The 18,276-nt window shown below is 31.0% G+C and overlaps 1 protein-coding gene and 1 non-coding gene across 2 annotated transcripts; one reads left to right on the plus strand and one right to left on the minus strand.

Moving 5' to 3' along the window:
- Positions 1–5,506: 5,506 nt before the first annotated feature.
- LOC8258331 (carboxylesterase 1) lies at positions 5,507–6,993 on the plus strand. Its single transcript, XM_002510829.4, has one exon. It carries the CDS (start codon positions 5,895–5,897, stop codon positions 6,870–6,872), a length of 978 nt encoding a protein of 325 aa, XP_002510875.1. The 5' UTR covers positions 5,507–5,894; the 3' UTR covers positions 6,873–6,993.
- A 4,246-nt stretch (positions 6,994–11,239) lies between these two features.
- LOC112536604 lies at positions 11,240–11,347 on the minus strand. The gene has a single exon (XR_003080592.1). It is a non-coding gene; the product is annotated as a small nucleolar RNA R71 (small nucleolar RNA).
- Positions 11,348–18,276: the final 6,929 nt, after the last annotated feature.

Consider the following 18,276-nt stretch of genomic DNA (forward strand, 5'->3'; position numbering starts at 1 on the left):
TCTTCTGTCTTTTGCGTGTTTTTTCTTATACACTTTGGACCATGCATGACATAATTTGGTGGCTCAGTGCTAAATCTGCTTAAAGCTATATGATTTAATTGTTTTTTCCTGGTCAAATCCTTCCCCTGGACCCTTTTCCTTGTTGCCTTTTGTAATGAGATATGAAGGATGCATTTATCATCATCGTATGACCAGAATTAAGAGAAATATATATATATATATATATATATATATATATATATATATATATATATATATATATATATATATATATATATATACATGAAGGAAATATATCTTATTCTCTTAGTTGTCCAATGAAAAGGATGCAATTTTTTAGGTTTTTCTTTAAAAAAAATAAAAAAATCTGATTTATCATCTCAATTATTTGGTTGTGTTCATTGTTTTCTTTTTTTAATTAAGTTCACATCGGATTAAAATTAAAAGTTCTTCAAACAGTTATATCTTGGTGCATTTATTTTCCAAAAAAATTATTAGTTATTTTTATGTATTCTTTTTTAAATTTAATAAGATAAACTTAAATTTTATAATTATTCAGATAATTACGAAACCTATTGGTCTAAGAAGTAAGAACTTTAGAAACATACAAAAAATGTTTTTCATGGCTTTTTATCTCGTAAATATACGTCATATTTCTCAATAATATTTGTAGATCCTGGTGTAATTAGTATAATGTTGCCGCTGTGCGCTAATAATTCTTGGTGGGTATTAATACTAATTACAAAATCTGAAATTTTTTTGTCTTAATCCCTTGTGTATTCCGTATATTAAACCAAGTAATGATTGATACATATATATATATATATATATATATATATATATATATATATATATTAGTTTTAAATAAATAAATATAAATCAATTATCCAATATCAAACGTGTCAATTTTCTATTTATTGCAATATTATATAATATTTAGATAAGAATTTTCCACAAAATTTAATGGATTACAATTTCATTTTCTTTTTTTTTCTTTTAATTTTTTCTATACTTTTGATGTATTATACTTCATAATTAAATGCATATGAAATAGTTATGAAATTATAAATAAATTTTATTTTCTTATTATTCAAATGCTAAGTACTCTAAATCTATATTCCTAATCTAATAATTTAGGTGCAGTAAGGCTAGAGAAGCCAAGAATTATCCTTTCCTTTTTATCGTCCTTTTTTCAATAGAGGCATGTTCTTACTTTCCTCCACATGCCCCGAACAATCACCTGCACAATTAGATTTTCTTGTATGCCAAAACTTTGACAGCATGCAAAATTATTTGTGAACAAGCACACTCTATCTGAGCATCTCGAGCTGCAAAATAGGATGTCTCTTTGCTTGTAATTAATTGTTTTCACTTTTAGAAATCTGAAAAAATTTCTTCTGGTTGATTTAATAGCCAAAGATGATAATTCATGTCGAGCTTCATTTATTGTTGTTGCATCTTAACTTATCAATCTCTTTTGCTGATACATGTATATTCTTACAATTTTCAGTCTATGTTATTTACTGAGAAGTTGCACATAAGAAGTTATAAAATTGAAAGAAATATATTTTAAAACTTAAGACTTTTATTTTTTTGATCTTAGAAGAAACTAGTATTATTATTTAACTTATAAAATACAATTGTAAAATCACATGAAACCTTTTATGATAATATTAGTTTCAGCATATGAGATGAAACCAATGCTTGATAATATAATTTTGTTTTATCCATGTCCTACCCGCACATGCTCCATTACTCACAAAATAGATTTAAGGAAGATGTCGACATAATGAAATGACAGAGTTCTCGAAACCTTAGACAAGAACCATAAGATTTTTTATTTAGGCATTAAATATGAAACTAATGATTAAATTTTAAATTTCATTTCATTTTGGTCATAAAATTATAAAATTTTAATTTATTTTGTTTTAATTATTCAACTATAATTTTAGTTATAATTTAATTATCTCGTTAATAAAAAATTAACATGTAATATTTTCTTCTTTTTATTACTATATTATACTTGGTAGTTTTGTCACGTGTTAATTTTTAATTCGTAAAATAACTAGATTAAAACACAATTAAAACTAAATGATTAATATGTTTATAATTAAAATAAAATTAAATACGACTTCTATTGACCATTTATCCGTATAGCCTTCACATTCACATTATATACGTTGTCTGTATATTTACTGAAAAGCTAAAAAAGAAAAAAGTATTTGCATAACCAGCTCAACTTAGTTTTTTTTTTTTTTTTTTTTAAATAGAAGAAGAAGAAGTAAGTGGTCCAAAATTTCAGTTTTGTGTCGAAGATGTTAGAAAGCTGTATAAATTGTAGTGGGAGTAGCCTATAAGTCAATAGTGTGGTGAATGATAAGAGGAGCTAGCCAATGCAGTGGCTAATAGTTGACTAGCAACATATGCAAAAGTTATTGGTCACAAAAGCCATTGTAAGATGGAGGATATGCACCAGTTGAGTGGCTTGGTACTTGTGAACTTTATTATTGACTTCAATCTTCTTTCTTTTTTTAGGGGACCATCAGTTAAATTTAAGTACATTATGAAATGAACTATCATTATGATGCTATTAAACTAGCATACTTATGTTATGAATTGAACACTTATTTTGAAGTCAGAAAGATTTCACATTAATGTATTAAACGGGAATTTTAATGGCAGTGCACAACTCCTTTTGAATATAAGGATTTTCCTTGCTGAGTAGGAAAACACTTTTTGAAGGGGAAAATGATGGTTAAAATTTGAAATCCTAACACTTTGATTTGGAAAAAATCGATGAGAGGATCAATAGTCCAATTGCAGGAATTAAGATTTACGATCTAAAGGCAGTACAAATATTTAAAAGAATGTTTCAGAAGTGGATGCTTGTTTCCTATATTTTGCAGTACTAAAATATCAAATATTACAAAGGAGATGAGATTCAGCTTCTACTTACTTCCACTGCAAGTGGGGCCAATGTGTTTCCGACGTGGAATCACTACCTAAAATAAGCCCTTCCGATTGTCAACCCTTTTAACGTATACATATGATTTATATTCTAGATCGCATATGTAAATGAGGTTCTGCAATTTCCTTGCAACTCGTGTGTCACCCACCAATATTGAGCCCTATAATCCACACACGAACCTTCAAGATATTATATTGCTGTCAAGGTTTGCCTGCCAAGATATGCCGTGCCTCGGCAAGGCAGGGCAAAGATCCAGCGTACATTTATATTATGAGATGGGGAACACAAACTTTGTACATTCCTCTTTTGGGTTGCATTCTTTTAAGGCCTTACCCTATACTTCAGAGGACGCCCCCTCCTAAAGCAACCACTTATAATAGAAATAGTCATCATCCAGCTACCAACCTCTCTCATTTTTATATTTAATGGTGTGTGTACACTCTTTTTCATAAACACATTAAGTTGCTTTCTTACATATATGAATGGAGAATGAGGCCATTTCCAAATTAAATCTTTAGTTTACTCAGTTGGATGAAAATGCTGCCTTAATGAGCATGATGCAGTGATATCATATGCTTTTCTAGTTCATTTTTCTTTTCTTTTTATCTCCTTATCCACCCTATGGCTTGGGATCATGGGGGTTTGGGCTTTTTCTTCCAAAGGACGGTCTTGTTCATATTTTTAGTTCGTGTACTACGAAAATAGAAATATATTTATATATAAACATAAATAATTTAATATAGTTTAATAAAATTTAACAGTAATAGTAAAAGTTATATGTATAAATTAATGTTCTCACTACTAATTAAAACATGAAGTATTCAAACATTAAAAGAAAAAATTCAAAGAAAATTTGAATTCTTTGTCGATCAAACAAAAAGTTTAGAATCCTATTTTGAGAAAGAGTTTTTTGCCCCCCAATGTGTCAATAACTAGTGTGATCTTCAAAAGTCATAGAGTGATTCCCGCAAAACAAATAAAGACAAGGACCCTCCAATGTCTAACTTGGAGAGACTGTAAAGTGATTTGAGTAAAGCTTTGCTTGAGGTTAGGAGATAGAGAGAGTAGTTCTTAGTTGCAAAAGATAGCATATTAGTCAGTCCTGGATTGTTCTTAGTGGAAAAGAAAGGCAGCAAACATTAGTTCTCTTCCCCTTGCATAAAAAATGCATGTAGTTAGCTCATTGTTGAAGAGGCTGCCAGCTGAAGTGCATTTGGACGAAATAGGACCATACGAGTCACGCTAAGGAGATGACACGACCTTAGAAAACAGGTATGACAGCAGATCTCAAACCTTTTCAAGGTTGGCTTTATATAAATAGTCAGAGCATTTCAGGTTAATAGTAATAGGTGTCACTTAGTCATTGGATGGATAAATATGCATATTTCCTCTATCAGATTATACATATAATTAGAATGTGCATGGAAAGCTATTAACAAGAGTGATTTCGTTGCAAAAAACACGAGACAAGAAGAGAATATTCATCTCTGAAACTCAGGTGCCGAAAAAAATCTTTGTCGCTAAAAAATCCTGCGACGATAGTAAATACTTTGATAGCACAGGTAATCAAATCAAGCTGATGCAACTCAAGGCGACTGCTAAGATATATGCCGACGAATACCAAACGCATCGCAAGAAAAAGTGCGAGGCTTATTATATTCCTGTTTACCGCCTACTTGTTTTCTGGATAAAATAAACCATTTTTACCGTCAACCAATTTGTTGCTCGTTCTGTGCAAATTTAAATGATTGTTCAGAAAAATATAAAATTTAATATCACGGTACAAGCCGCCTGACGTAGACCTATAGTTCTCCATTAAAATCTTAATATTTTAATTTTAATAATTTTAATTGCTAAATATAAATCATATATCTTGAATTTATTCTCAGATTCAGCTCGTAATTTTTTATTTTCTCTTTCAAATTTAGTAATGTATATTGATATTAATTTTAATTTGAAAAATTCTTGTGTATACAAATTCAAAATACAAAATTAAATTTAGCCTATTTCATTTCATGTTTGATTGACACCTGATTTTCTTTAAAAAAAAATAATGAGAAATTAGATTACTTTTTCTTTCAGTATATTGGAACAGAGATTGTGATAAGCCGCCATGCATAGTACTGATTTCACATTTCGCATCGAAAAGAAATTGAAATTTGAACTCAATTAATTGAAGCTTAAAAACTAGCTCTCAAATCAGCTAAATTTACGTATAATAAAATTAAATAAATAGGATTACGTTATTACATCCATAGACTTATAACCTAACATTAAATTAGTAACGTCTCGAACCCCTTCTCCTCATTTATCAATGAAATCTAGATTTAATTAACGAAAGATACAAACACCTTAATTTGTCACATCTAAACCTAATGATAGAAACCCACCAACAAACTGCAGCTTGTCTTGATTCTTTAGTTTGTAATTTAGAAAAACCATTGTGAATAAAACAAACGAAAGAACACGAATGTTTGGTCCAAAGGTATATTATCAACTTCAGTCTGTATATTCTTTTTCAGAAATTCTGCAAGTTTTTGCACCTCAAAAATTGTCTTAATCATCATTAGAAATAAATCAGTACGCTATATTTCTTGCAAGTTTCCGGAGTTCCCTTCTATTTACTTCCAACTTCCAAACAAAACGGGTCTATATCCAGTTTACTTTGTGTTTAAAATTTTCAACAATTTATATTTAATTGTCATTCCAAGTGATCGAAATTATATTTCTTTTGCATTTTTTACCGCTAATCTGTGCAATAATTACCGACTGTACTGTTCAATAGAGAAGGCCAAGAGCACGCCACCAAAATATTTATACAAGACATGATGACAAGAACAAAAGCTCCAAATCAAAACAATCAATTCTTGCTCTCGTATATACTTCCGATCCAAACTCCGTTAAGATATACATAGCCCCATTAAACATGCCAGCAAACGAAACCATACCAATCCCTTCTTCCGATTATGAACCTATGATTATGTCCAATCCAGATGGGACTTATACTCGTCTCTTGCAAGTGCCAAGCGTCCCTGCGGCACCAGATCCTAACACATCCACCTCTCCTGTTCTAACCAAGGATATTCCTATTAACCCAACTAATCAAACATGGCTAAGAGTATATCTTCCACGCCAAGCGCTTGATTCCTATGTCACAGCTACTAACAAGCTCCCTCTCATCGTTTACTATCATGGTGGTGGCTTTGTTTTCTTGAGTGCGGCTTCAAGTCTAACACATGATTTTTGCTCATTAATGGTTGAAAAAATCAATGCAGTGGTTATCTCCGTCGACTATCGTCTAGCACCGGAAGATCGCCTTCCGGCAGCATATGAGGATGCCATTGAAGCGTTGCACTGTATTAAAACCAGCCAAGAAGATTGGTTAAATGAATTTGCTGATTTGTCAAACTGTTTTCTTATGGGTACTAGTGCAGGTGGTAACATTGCATACCATGCAGGGCTACGAGCATGTGAACAAATTCAAGATTTATATCCCCTGAAGATCAAAGGATTGATACTTCACCATCCATATTTTGGCGGGTCAGAGAGAACTGGATCGGAGCTAAAACTAGTGAAGGACCCGATTTTGCCACTTTCTGGAAATGACTTGATGTGGGAATTGTCGTTGCCGGTCGGTGCAGACAGGGAGCATGAGTACTGCAATCCAGTGTCTGGAATTGGGTCAAACATGTGTGAACTTATTCGGGTTGTGGGTTTCCGCGTCCTGGTTACGGGCTGTTATGGAGACCCGTTGATTGATCGTCAGGTGAAATTTGCAAAGATGTTAGAGGAGAATGGTGTGAGAATGATGGCCCATTTAGGTGAGGGTAGTCATGGCGTAGAGCTAATTGATCCATCTAAAGCTGAGTCACTTTTTCTGGTTGTGAAGGACTTCATGTCTTAATTCTTTATACGTGTTCTCTAATCATAGAAAATATTAATTCACCAAAAATGAAAAATACCAAAATCATGCATCTCCGTTCAACTAAAGGTGATCTCTGGCATGGAATATCTTTTTATTTTCAGTACACAGAATTGTTAATTTTCCTGTAGAATAATCTATCCCTTTTTTTTTTCTTTTTCTTTTTTTTCTTTTCCCCCCTTTTTGCATGCTTTCTTTATTTTCAGTACATGGAATTGCTATACAAGATTGTGTTTTTCTCCCATGTTTTAGTAATGAAACAATTTCAATATAAATTTCAGTTTTTCTTGTTAATCAGATTTATTTAGAGATCAAACTTGACAGTTCTGAAAATAATTTCAGTGTTAATTGCAAACTTATTAAAGGTTTTATAGAAATTTCCATTGAACATCATGACATAATTTGACATGAAAATAAGATACATCTTAGAGGTGATGTGAAATAGATTATTTCACAAAGCCATAATTTTTTGTCCTCAAATAATCCGAGTTCTTAACATGGAGTCCTTTGTATAACATTGATTGTAAAATCGATCTTAGAATATTATTAACGACTCTTTCCAAATTGACAATATTCAGTTCTGTTTATACCCCTCCATAATTAACGTCCAGCTAGACAATGAAATGGACTTAAACCCTAAACCAAATACCCAAAAGCCATTAACTGATCAAACAATCTTTTTTTTTTTTTTTTCTATTTCAAATTCAATCAAGCAATCTGATTTTATTTCTGGGTGTCTCCTACCCTCCTTTCTTTCTTTCTTGTTTTTATTTTTTCTTTTCTCTCTCAAAAAACAATTTTTATTTCTTCGTACATAACGGTCTCTTTTCCATAATTAGACATGTATCTGCATCCAAGGCTTGTCGCAATGAGTATGAGGGCACAACTGCTGCCTTTGCAATTGGTAAAGTAGAAGGATCAGCACCACAACGCATGAAAACTGCAACATGTAACTTTAGGGTCGTAGTGCCATCGAGGCAGATAGCTAAGGTTATTGGAAAGCTTAGAAGTCGTATTCAAATGATTCCAGAAGAAACTAAAGCCGCCATTAAAAGCGTTAATGCTATTCTGCTACTCTTTGAAAATTTTGCTATGATACTAATTAAGGGTGTGTATGATGTTGTTAATCGAGCATAAAAATTAACTATTTGACTTTAATTCTTATTTTTTTAGTTTTGAAAACAAAATAAATATTCAATTAGCCTTTACTTGGATTAATTGAAAGATCCTCTTTTAACAACAATTTTTTAGCTGAACTGAAAAGGTTATATATGTAAATAGGATGGCTTTGTTTCGGTAAAAACTTTAAAAGTTATTCATAAAGAATTTTATTTTTAAAAATTACATACTTGAACTTTAATCATTTAGTCACTTTAACATCTTAACTTTCAATTTGATCTAACAAATATCTAAATTTTATTTTTATAATCTATTAAACACTTTAATTTTTATTTTAATCTAACAAATACTCAAACTTTGTTTAATAATAACTTTAAAATACTTATACATAATACAAGTGAACATACTGAAAAAAACCACATGTTAAAAAATATTTAAATATTATAAATAATGCAAGTTGAGGTGTCTATTAAGTTAAATTCAAAATTAATTAATATGTTCAAATGATAAAATTTTAAGAAATTAAAAGATCATGTAAAAGAATATATAAAGTTAATATTAATTATATTTATCTAAAAAATAAACAAACTAATAATAAAAATACAATCGATAAATTCAATTAATAGTTCATTTTATAAACTAAAAAGTGATTGCTTAATTAAAACTTTTAAGAATAAAAACTAAAATCAAACACATCAATTCAATTAAAGAAATTTCAATTTGATTTCAATCAATTTTTTTGATCGATTCAGTTTATCTTTTTTTTCTTTGTGACCCCGAATATTAATTTGTTGTTATGGAGATGGTATCAGGTGGTGATAGTAGCATATTGGTTGGTTGTTGTTGTTTAACAATTCAAATTAAATTGGAGTAGGATTTAATGCAATGGAAGATCTCTCCTATCTCAACCAAGGATCGATGTACCTATCAACACCATTAACCAAGCAGCCGAATTTATCTTTCACGCCAACCTGCTTATGTAGAAGCCATCGAAGCGCAGTATTGTATCAAAACCAACCAAGAAGATTGATTAATACTGTTTGGTTAAGATAAATTCTATAATATCTTTTTTTATTAAAATAAAAAGAAAAGTTATCTTTAAGAAAAATGATTTACTAAGAAAAAAAAAGAATATTTTTCAGATTGAAGAGAAAAGAAATTGTAAAAAGATAACAAAAAACATAACAACTATGGATAACTATATTCGGCTGCCACTGGTGGCTAGTGCCAGTCATTGGGAAATTTCTTAATTTTTACTATTTCATTGTATTTTTTATTTATTGATTGGTCCAAATTATGTATAGATATTTAAGGGTATTTTAAAGCTTTAATGATATATTTTTATATATAAAATGGTGAAAATATATGATTTTGTCTCACTTAAGCTTAATTGTCTATTTTCAGGAATATTAGCAAAAAGAGAAAAATATGGAGCTAAAAGAAGCTTAATGGGACATATTCGTGTCAAGGCCCAAAATTAAAACGCATGGACTGCTAATTATGAGGCTCAAGGGATATTTTAGTCATTTTGTATAATTATTAGGATTTATATTAAGAGTTATTTATGAGATAGTATTTGGTGGAGATTAAGATACTTAAAGTCTTATCTATTAGATAGACTTATATTAGTTTACTCATCTCTAGAGAGATTTATTTGGAGGAGGACCCTCCTCTATATAAATCTCTGCAAAACTCTAAAGAAAAAAAGAAGAAGGAGGGAAGTTTTCTCCTACTTGCTCTCTACACCTGCCACCATTATTCTCTCCATAATTCTCTACAGTTTTTCATAAACACTTAGTTTTAGTTTTCATTGTTCTTTGAGGATCTAAGGAGCTTTTCAAGAAGTGGAGACTGAGGACCAATCTTCTTCCTACTTGAAGAAATTCTAGATCTTAAGGGAGCTTTTTATTTTATTATTTTATGTCTTTCTATTTAATACCATGATCATTGTGCTAGGCTAGTTTTCATAAGTATTTAGTTTAGTCTTTTTACTTTGTATGAACCTTGTTATTTATTTATTTAATGAATGATTTCTTTACCTTCATATTTTTATTAATTTCAGTTATTATTGTTAGTTAACCATCATATTAATTTAGCAATAGTAATTGTTATGAAAATCTTTAGGTTTAAAAGTATTAGAAACATCATCTTTACTTTAATCTATGTTGGTATAAGAAACCTAAATTGCATCATTAGCTTGAGTGATTTAGGGAAAAGGCACATCACCATCTCATTCATTAGATCAGGCTTAAAGTAAAACAAGGAGATTACTAAGTAAATGGCTAGATTAAATACTATTTTTAGCATATAGTTTTAGATCATAAGCATTTGCATTTGCATTGCATATTTATTTATTATTTAGTTACTTTACTTTATGACCATTATCCTCTTAAACATATGATTTAGAGTGTTTAGATTTACTTTTATTGTTTTGTGTTGACAAGTAGGCTTTATAATAAGTGGCCTCATAGTTCCTTGAAAGATCGACCTCGTGGTGAACTTACCCTTACTATAGGAACGGTTCATGCACTTGCGAGTACTAAAGAAGACATATCAAGTTTTTGCGCCGTTGCCAGGGAACTGTGTCCAAATTTATTATATTGATTGATTATCAAAAGTATCTTGTGTTTGTTAGTTTGTGATTTATTTTGTTTATGTGTTTTTGTTTTATTTGTTTGTTTTGTGTTTTTGTGTTTTGTGATTTGTTTTGTTTATGTGTTTTTGTTTTGTTTGTAAATTTTATTTTTAAAATTTTAATTTTAATCTGAAATTTTTCTTTTGTTTTGTATGCTTAACAGGAAACAACTAGAAGAAGAATCAACAGAAGAAGTTGATATCATGGCAAACCCACCAAGAGAAGTAGAAGCTGAAATGCGAATGGCTATGAAAGATTATGCAATGCCTACAATTAGTAACACTACTTCATGCATAGTTCTAGGTGATACATCTAGGAATTATGAACTTAAGAGCATTCATTTTAATATGCTTCCTTCATTTTATGGTATGCCTAGTGAGGATGCATTAACATTCATTAGAGAATTTTATGTCATAGTTCATACTTTCTCATTATCTGGACTTAATGAGGATCAACTAAGAATGAGGTGTTTCCCTTATTCGTTGAAAGAAAGAGCAAAGGCTTGGTTAATGACTTTAACTCCTAATTCTTTGAGAAATTGGAATGAAATTTATCAAAAGTTTATGAGTAGATTTTACTCACAACAAAAGACAAAAGAATTAAGAGGTGAAATTTCTAATTTTTATCAAGAGAATGCTGAATCTTTTCATGAAGCATGGGATCGCTTCAAATCACTTTTATTGCAATGCCCACACCATGGATTTCTACTCCCAATAACTAACCAATCATTTTATGATGGATTGACACACCAATATCAATGTATGGTTGATAATGCAGCTGGGGGTGCTATGTTAGAAAGGACACCTAATGAGGTTTATAACATTTTTGAGATGTTAGGAGCCAATTTTCAACAAAAGAGTGTGAGGACAAAGAGAATAGAAGTAAATGAAGTGGTAGCTAATAGTGAGATGGTAGTGCAATTGGCTGAATTGACTAAGCAAGTTAATATGCTTACTTCAACAAAAAAACTCACCAAATAATGAGGTATGTGGTATTTGTGGTATTTATGGTCATAGTGCTAATGTTTGTTCATCTTTTGATAATTACTGAGAAAATATGTATGACCAAACAAATTTGATGGATTCTTACTAACCTATGCATCCTATGAATGGCCCTTATTCCAACACATATAATACAGGTTGGAGAAACCATCCAAATTTTTATTGAAAAAATAATGACCAAAACCCACCACCATTATTGAGAAATCAAAATCAACCTCATTACCAAGACCAATATTCTCAATTCCAAAGGGACTCCAATCCTTTCTTTCAAGATCAAGAACAAACTCTTCGATCTAATGAACAAAGGAAGCCAAGTTTGGAAGAAACACTTCAATCATTTATGATGGCTTCTCATGATAGGATGGAGAGGAATGGAAAAAAGACAGATTCTATTGAGGCTTCACTAAAACGTTTAGAAGCTCAAGTAGAATAAATTGTTGAAGAGCTCAATAAAAAGGAACTATCAAGTCAACCTGAACAAGCCAATTCCATTACTACTATTAGAAGAGGTGATGTTGTCGATAATATTACTATGGAAACTGAAAGGAACTTTTCTTCTTATACAGGTACACTTAAAAATGATGGATTATTGCAAAGCAATGAGGAAAGCATACAAAAGGAAGAAAGAGTAGAGCCTAATCTTAGGCTAGAGAAGAAAGAAAATGAAGCATTTTCTGGACCTGAATTTCATAAGGCAGCTCAGCCTTATAGACCCCCTATTCCTTTTCTAAACCAACCCAAAGAGAGCAAAAATGATGAATTTTTTTTAAAAGTATTGAGATGCTCTTTAAAGTTAATACTAACTTACCTTTGTTGAATGTTATCAGGAATAAACCAGCTTATGCAAAATTCTTTGAAGAGTTAAACACCAACAAAAGGCGATATGTGAACAACGAAAAAGTACAAGTAGCAAGTGTAATGCTTCAACATCAATTGCCCCTTAAGATGAAGGATTCTGGTAGCTTCACCATTGATAATACAATAGGCGATAAAAAAACATACAAAAGCCATGTTAAATTTGGGAGCAAGCATCAACTTGATGCCTTATTCGATGTATGAACGACTTGGCTTGGGAGAGTTGAAGCCTACCACTATGTCTCTACAATTTGCAGACAGATCGATAAAATACCCTAGAGGTATAGTGGAAGACTTGCTAGTGCAAGTAGGTAAGTTAATAATTCCAGTTGATTTTGTAGTACTTGACATGGAAAATACACCAACAAGGGATAAAGAGCAAACCATACTCCTTAGTAGACCTTTCATGGCAACTACTAGAACTGTGATTGATATGCATGATGGAAAACTTACCATGACAGTTTTAGGAGAAACTCTGAAATTTAAAGTGTTTGATTTTCTAACTTTATATCCTAAATCTACTATTGATAAGTGTTCATATAATTATTTAGATTATCTTGTTTATGAATAATTATCTGATGATATTCCATTCTTAATTGACAAGAGTTTTCGTGACACTTTAGATGTTCGCATTAAAAGTATAAAGCCATACTTAAAAGGAATGGCTTATGACGAAGAGGTGGAGTGCACGGATGAACGCCCACCATGAGCATAATCAGGAATGTCTAGCTATAGACAATAAACTTAGCAATTGTATTTTTATTTTTATGCATTTAAGTTATTATTATTATTTTTTTAATTTTTTAATTTATTTTTTATTTTTTATTAATTTTATGTTTATCTTGTAGGCTTGTATTTGACCCCAAAAAGGCAATATGTCTTAATGAGAAGTAATTAAAGCTCCAATAAAAAAAATAAAAAATTGAGCGAGCCATGTTGCAGTAATGAATTTTCACACAGGCCCGTAGCAGAGCAGCAGTGGCCGCCGCGAGGCATAGAGGGCCGCGAAATGTGGAAGGTCCGGAGCCGCGAGTGCGGGTGTTTCCATGGGAGGCCGGCGGGCAGCCGCGACCCTCGGCACATGGTCACATGCTGCCGGCCTGTGCATGCTGCGGGCCCGCAGCAGGCTGCAGCTGAGCATGCAGGCCCGCAACATCGGCAGGTAGCACACGAACCTGCCCGCAGTGTGTAACAACATGGCGTAAAAAAATAATAAAAATAAAAATTTTTGAGCAAAAATTAAAATAATTAAATCCAAGAAATTGAGATTAGTTATGAATTATTTTTAGTTAAAATACTCTCTTTTAAAATTAAATATATATCTATCTCCTCCACATAAATAGTCATATCATTGATCTAGGACTTTATTTTAAATTTTATTCTAGAATTTATATTTATTTATTAGGATCTAACTTTTAATTATCTTAGGATTTAATCTTTCTAGTATAGTTTATTATTTTTAATTCTTCATTATTTTTAAATTTTTATTTCTTTATTTCTTTTATAATTATTAATGATGTGTGTTCAAGTGTGCTTCTAAGGTTTGGATGGTGGAGATTGGAATTCAAGTTCATGGCTTACTATGCATTGCAAAATTCGAGGGGAGTATTTTATCTTTTTCCTCTCTTTTTGTTCTTTATTTTTCTATATGCAATGACATTGAGGGCAATGTCAAATTTAAGTGTGGGGGAGGGAAATAGAATATTTCTTCGATTAAATTTTATACGTCATATGCCATGAGAATTAGCAACTTTGGTTAATCTTTGCAAAATTTTAAATTTTTCCACTCAGCTTTTTCTTATTGTTCTATATAAGAGTCGATGAAAGAATGCTATTATGTTAAGATTCTTGAACTCTTGAGTTAGTTTTAACATGTATAAATATGAACTCATGAGTTATTTGTACTTAAATGATCAAGTGTTCATCTTTTGTATATGGACATGATGAATAGTTTAGCAACATTTGACATGGGTATGATTAGAATTGTATGATTTAGATTATGATTTTCTTGTTATTAAATTGGCTTGCCTAAGTTTGTGAGATATGATATGGGCAAGTTTAAAGCTCTAAGTTTAATAAATCTACTCCGCTAATTTTAGTTGCTTAGTAACCGGGGATCTTCATGACCAATGTTGATTTTCGCGTAAAAAGACAATTAAGATTATGAGTATGCAAAGCATCTTGTTGTATGTTTTGTTGAGTAACCAGGTGCATTCATTACCCATGTTTGTATTTGCATAAAAAGGCATAACATCTCAAGAAAGAAAGAAGTACCCCAAGTATCAAAAATTAAAATCCAAGGGGTATAAAGAAAAGAAAAGAAAAAATATAAGAGCTTCAAAAGCAAGTAATAAATGCATATTGATCTCTTGTTTTTGAATGAAGGTTTTGCCTTTTTGAATAGGGTTATGATAATTTGGATTATGCATCATAGTTGTATCCTTTGAAGATGAGTTAGACTATTTGTTGTAAAACATGTGTGAAGGATTGGATACTTGAGTCTTTTGATTAACAATGATTGAGTTTATATTTTTAAAGAAAATTATTATGACTCAAATGTTCTTGGGTTGACATGATTTTTGCATTAGTGAGATTCTTTTGAATAATATCTTTAAGCTGAGTAGGGATGTTTTTCATGATTTTTGCAAAAGTTAATTTTCAGTTGCTATTTACTTGAGGACAAGTAAAAGTTTAAGTGTGTGGGTATTTGATCGGTCCAAATTATGTATAGATATTTAAGGGTATTTTAAAGTTTTAATGATATATTTCTATATATAAAATGGTGAAAATATGTGATTTTGCCTCACTTAAACTTAATTGTCTATTTTCAGGAATATTAGCAAAAAGAGGAAAATATGGAGCTAAAAGAAGCTTAATGGGACATATTCGTGTCAAGGCCCAAAATTAAGACGCATGGACTGCTAATTATGAGGCCCAAATGATATTTTAGTCATTTTGTATAATTATTAGGATTTATATTAAGAGTTATTTATGAGATAGTATTTGGTGGAGATTAAGATACTTAAAGTCTTATCTATTAGATAGATTTATATTAGTATACTCATCTCTAAAGAGATTTATTTAGAGGAGGACTCTCCTCTATATAAATCTCTACAAAACTCTAAAGAAAAAAAGAAGAAGGAGGGGAGTTTTCTCCTACTTGCTCTCTACACCTGCCACCATTATTTTCTCCATAATTCTCTACAGTTTTTCATAAACACTTAGTTTTAGTTTTCATTGTTCTTTGAGGATCTAAGGAGCTTTTCAAGAAGTAGAGACTGGGGACCAATCTTCTTCATACTTGAAGAAATTTTAGATCTTAAGGGAGCTTTTTATTTTATTATTTTATGTCTTTCTATTTAATACCATAATCATTGGGTTAAATATGTTAGGCTAGTTTTCATAAGTATTTAGTTTAGTCTTTTTACTTTGTATAAACCTTATTATTTATTTATTTAATGAATGATTTCTTTACCTTCATATTTTTATTAATTTCAGTTATTATTGTTAGTTAACCATCATATTAATTTAGCAATAGTAATTGTTATGAAAATCTTTAGGTTTAAAAGTATTAGAAACATCATCTTTACTTTAATCTATGTTGGTATAAGAAACCTAAATTGCATCATTAGCTTGAGTGATTTAGGGAAAAGGCACATCACCATCTCATTCATTAGATCAAGCTTAAAGTAAAATAAGGAGATTACTAAGTAAATAGATAGATTAAATACTACTTTTAGCATATAGTTTTAGATCATAAGCATTTGCATTTGCATTGCATATTTATTTATTGTTTAGTTACTTTACTTTATGACCATTATCTTCTTAAATATACGATTTAGAGTGTTTAGATTTACTTTTATTGTTTTGTGTTGATAAGTAGGCTTTATAATAAGTGGCCTCATAGTTCCTTGAGAGATCGACCTCGTGGTGAACTTACCCTTACTATAGGAACGGTTCGTGCACTTGCGAGTACTAAAAAAGACATATCATTTATATTAAATATGAATTGAAAATATTAATATTTTTTATATAATTTTAATGCAAGAAAAATCAGAAATAGTCAAACACCAAAAAATAATTCTTTTATACAACTAAAAATAATAGAATATTTGTTCTAAAACGTTTTTTTATGGAGAATATTCTTCTAAAATCAGATTGTTTTTCACGAGAAAAAGGAGCGAGTTTGAGAGAACAGGGTTGGAGCTGAAAATGGTGAAGGAGCGGATGTTGAAGTTGTCCGGAATATGTGGGAATTGTAGTTCCCTATTGGTTCAGAGGGGGATCATGAATGTCGTAATCCAATGTCTAAAGTTGGGTAGAAGTGTGTATTTATTCGGATAGTGGATTTTACGGGTCATTAATTGAACGTCAGAAGGAATTTGCTAAGAAGTTAGAAGGTTAGCGGGTGTGAGAACTATGGCCCGCTTTGGTCTAGCGTTAGAGCTAATTGATCCATCCGAAGCCGAGTCACTTTTTCTAATAAACAAAAAGAAAAGTTTATGCCTTAATCTTCTGTCTAAAGTAGTCCAAGATAAAGAATGATTTGAGAAGAGAAATGCCCTTCAAACGAAGAAGAATCATATACCTTCGTCCGCAATATCATGTGTTCTAGACCATCTCCTTTCCTTTCAGCTTTCTTTTTCTAAAAATTCTTATTAAAGAATACAAAGATTGCTATATAAGGATAAAAAAGTTTCTCGCCTATCTTAAACGTTTCTTCTAATTTTAATTAGTTACTTATTCACTAAACAATAAAATTATATTAAAAGCACTTCATACTTGAAGCTTACTTTAGTAGCAAAAATATTTATTTTTAGAAGTGAAAAGTCCTAAATCCAAATCATCTCTCTATATTAGATGAACTTTTACATGTAAAGGGGTGTTTATCTTTCTATTGTGTAATTATGATAATGTTAAACCTTAAATTACTAATGACAGACAAGCAAATGCATCATAAAATGTTTCAGAATCCAATCGATTTTCAAATTCATCACCCTCAATTGATCCTGAAAACCTTACCTCTATTCTCTCTTAGGAAATATCTACTAACCAACTAATGTAGCCTTGGATCCATATGTTTTTGTTAGCACCTAATTCTTCTTTTACTTGTTGCAATTTAGTGCAGGAATTGACATAGCTTACTGATACGACTCGATTTAAACGGATCACCTCAAGGTGAGCTCTAGCTTGTTAAATCTAGATATCAAACCTTTCTCGGCGAGATTAGGAACTTAAAACTTAGGCAGATAAATCCCAAGTTAACTATAACCCGACGTTCTCCACTTCTTCTTAAATATAGGAACCTATTCGATCTACTGCCAACATACCATTACTTTTTATTTTCTAGAAAATAAACTCCCACCAACTATCACAATAAAAACCAAAAAAATAATGTCATTTCACACTTTCAAACATTTTTATATCTAAGCTTTTACTTAAATAATAACTTAAGTTTCAGAATGGTTGTCCATGCGTGGTGTCTCATTCCTTTTAATTTGTCTTTTTCAAATCGGGATATTTTCCATTTGCATCACTTACCATGCGTGATTACGTGTGAGTGAAGAAGTTAATCATAATCTTGAACCTTTGAAGATCAAACGGGCCAATATTGCACCATTTATTCTTTCGTGGGCTCCTGGCCCCAGAGGAGGGAGTCAGACACAACTCCCATTTGCCACAGGGTGTGAGTGATCTGATGTTGGATTTAGCCTTACCAATGGGGGTTGACTGTGATCTTGAGTATCGCAACCCAACAGTTAGCTGAGGGAGATGA

Source organism: Ricinus communis, chromosome 4 (assembly GCF_019578655.1).
Source record: "Ricinus communis isolate WT05 ecotype wild-type chromosome 4, ASM1957865v1, whole genome shotgun sequence".
NCBI lineage: Eukaryota > Viridiplantae > Streptophyta > Magnoliopsida > Malpighiales > Euphorbiaceae > Ricinus > Ricinus communis.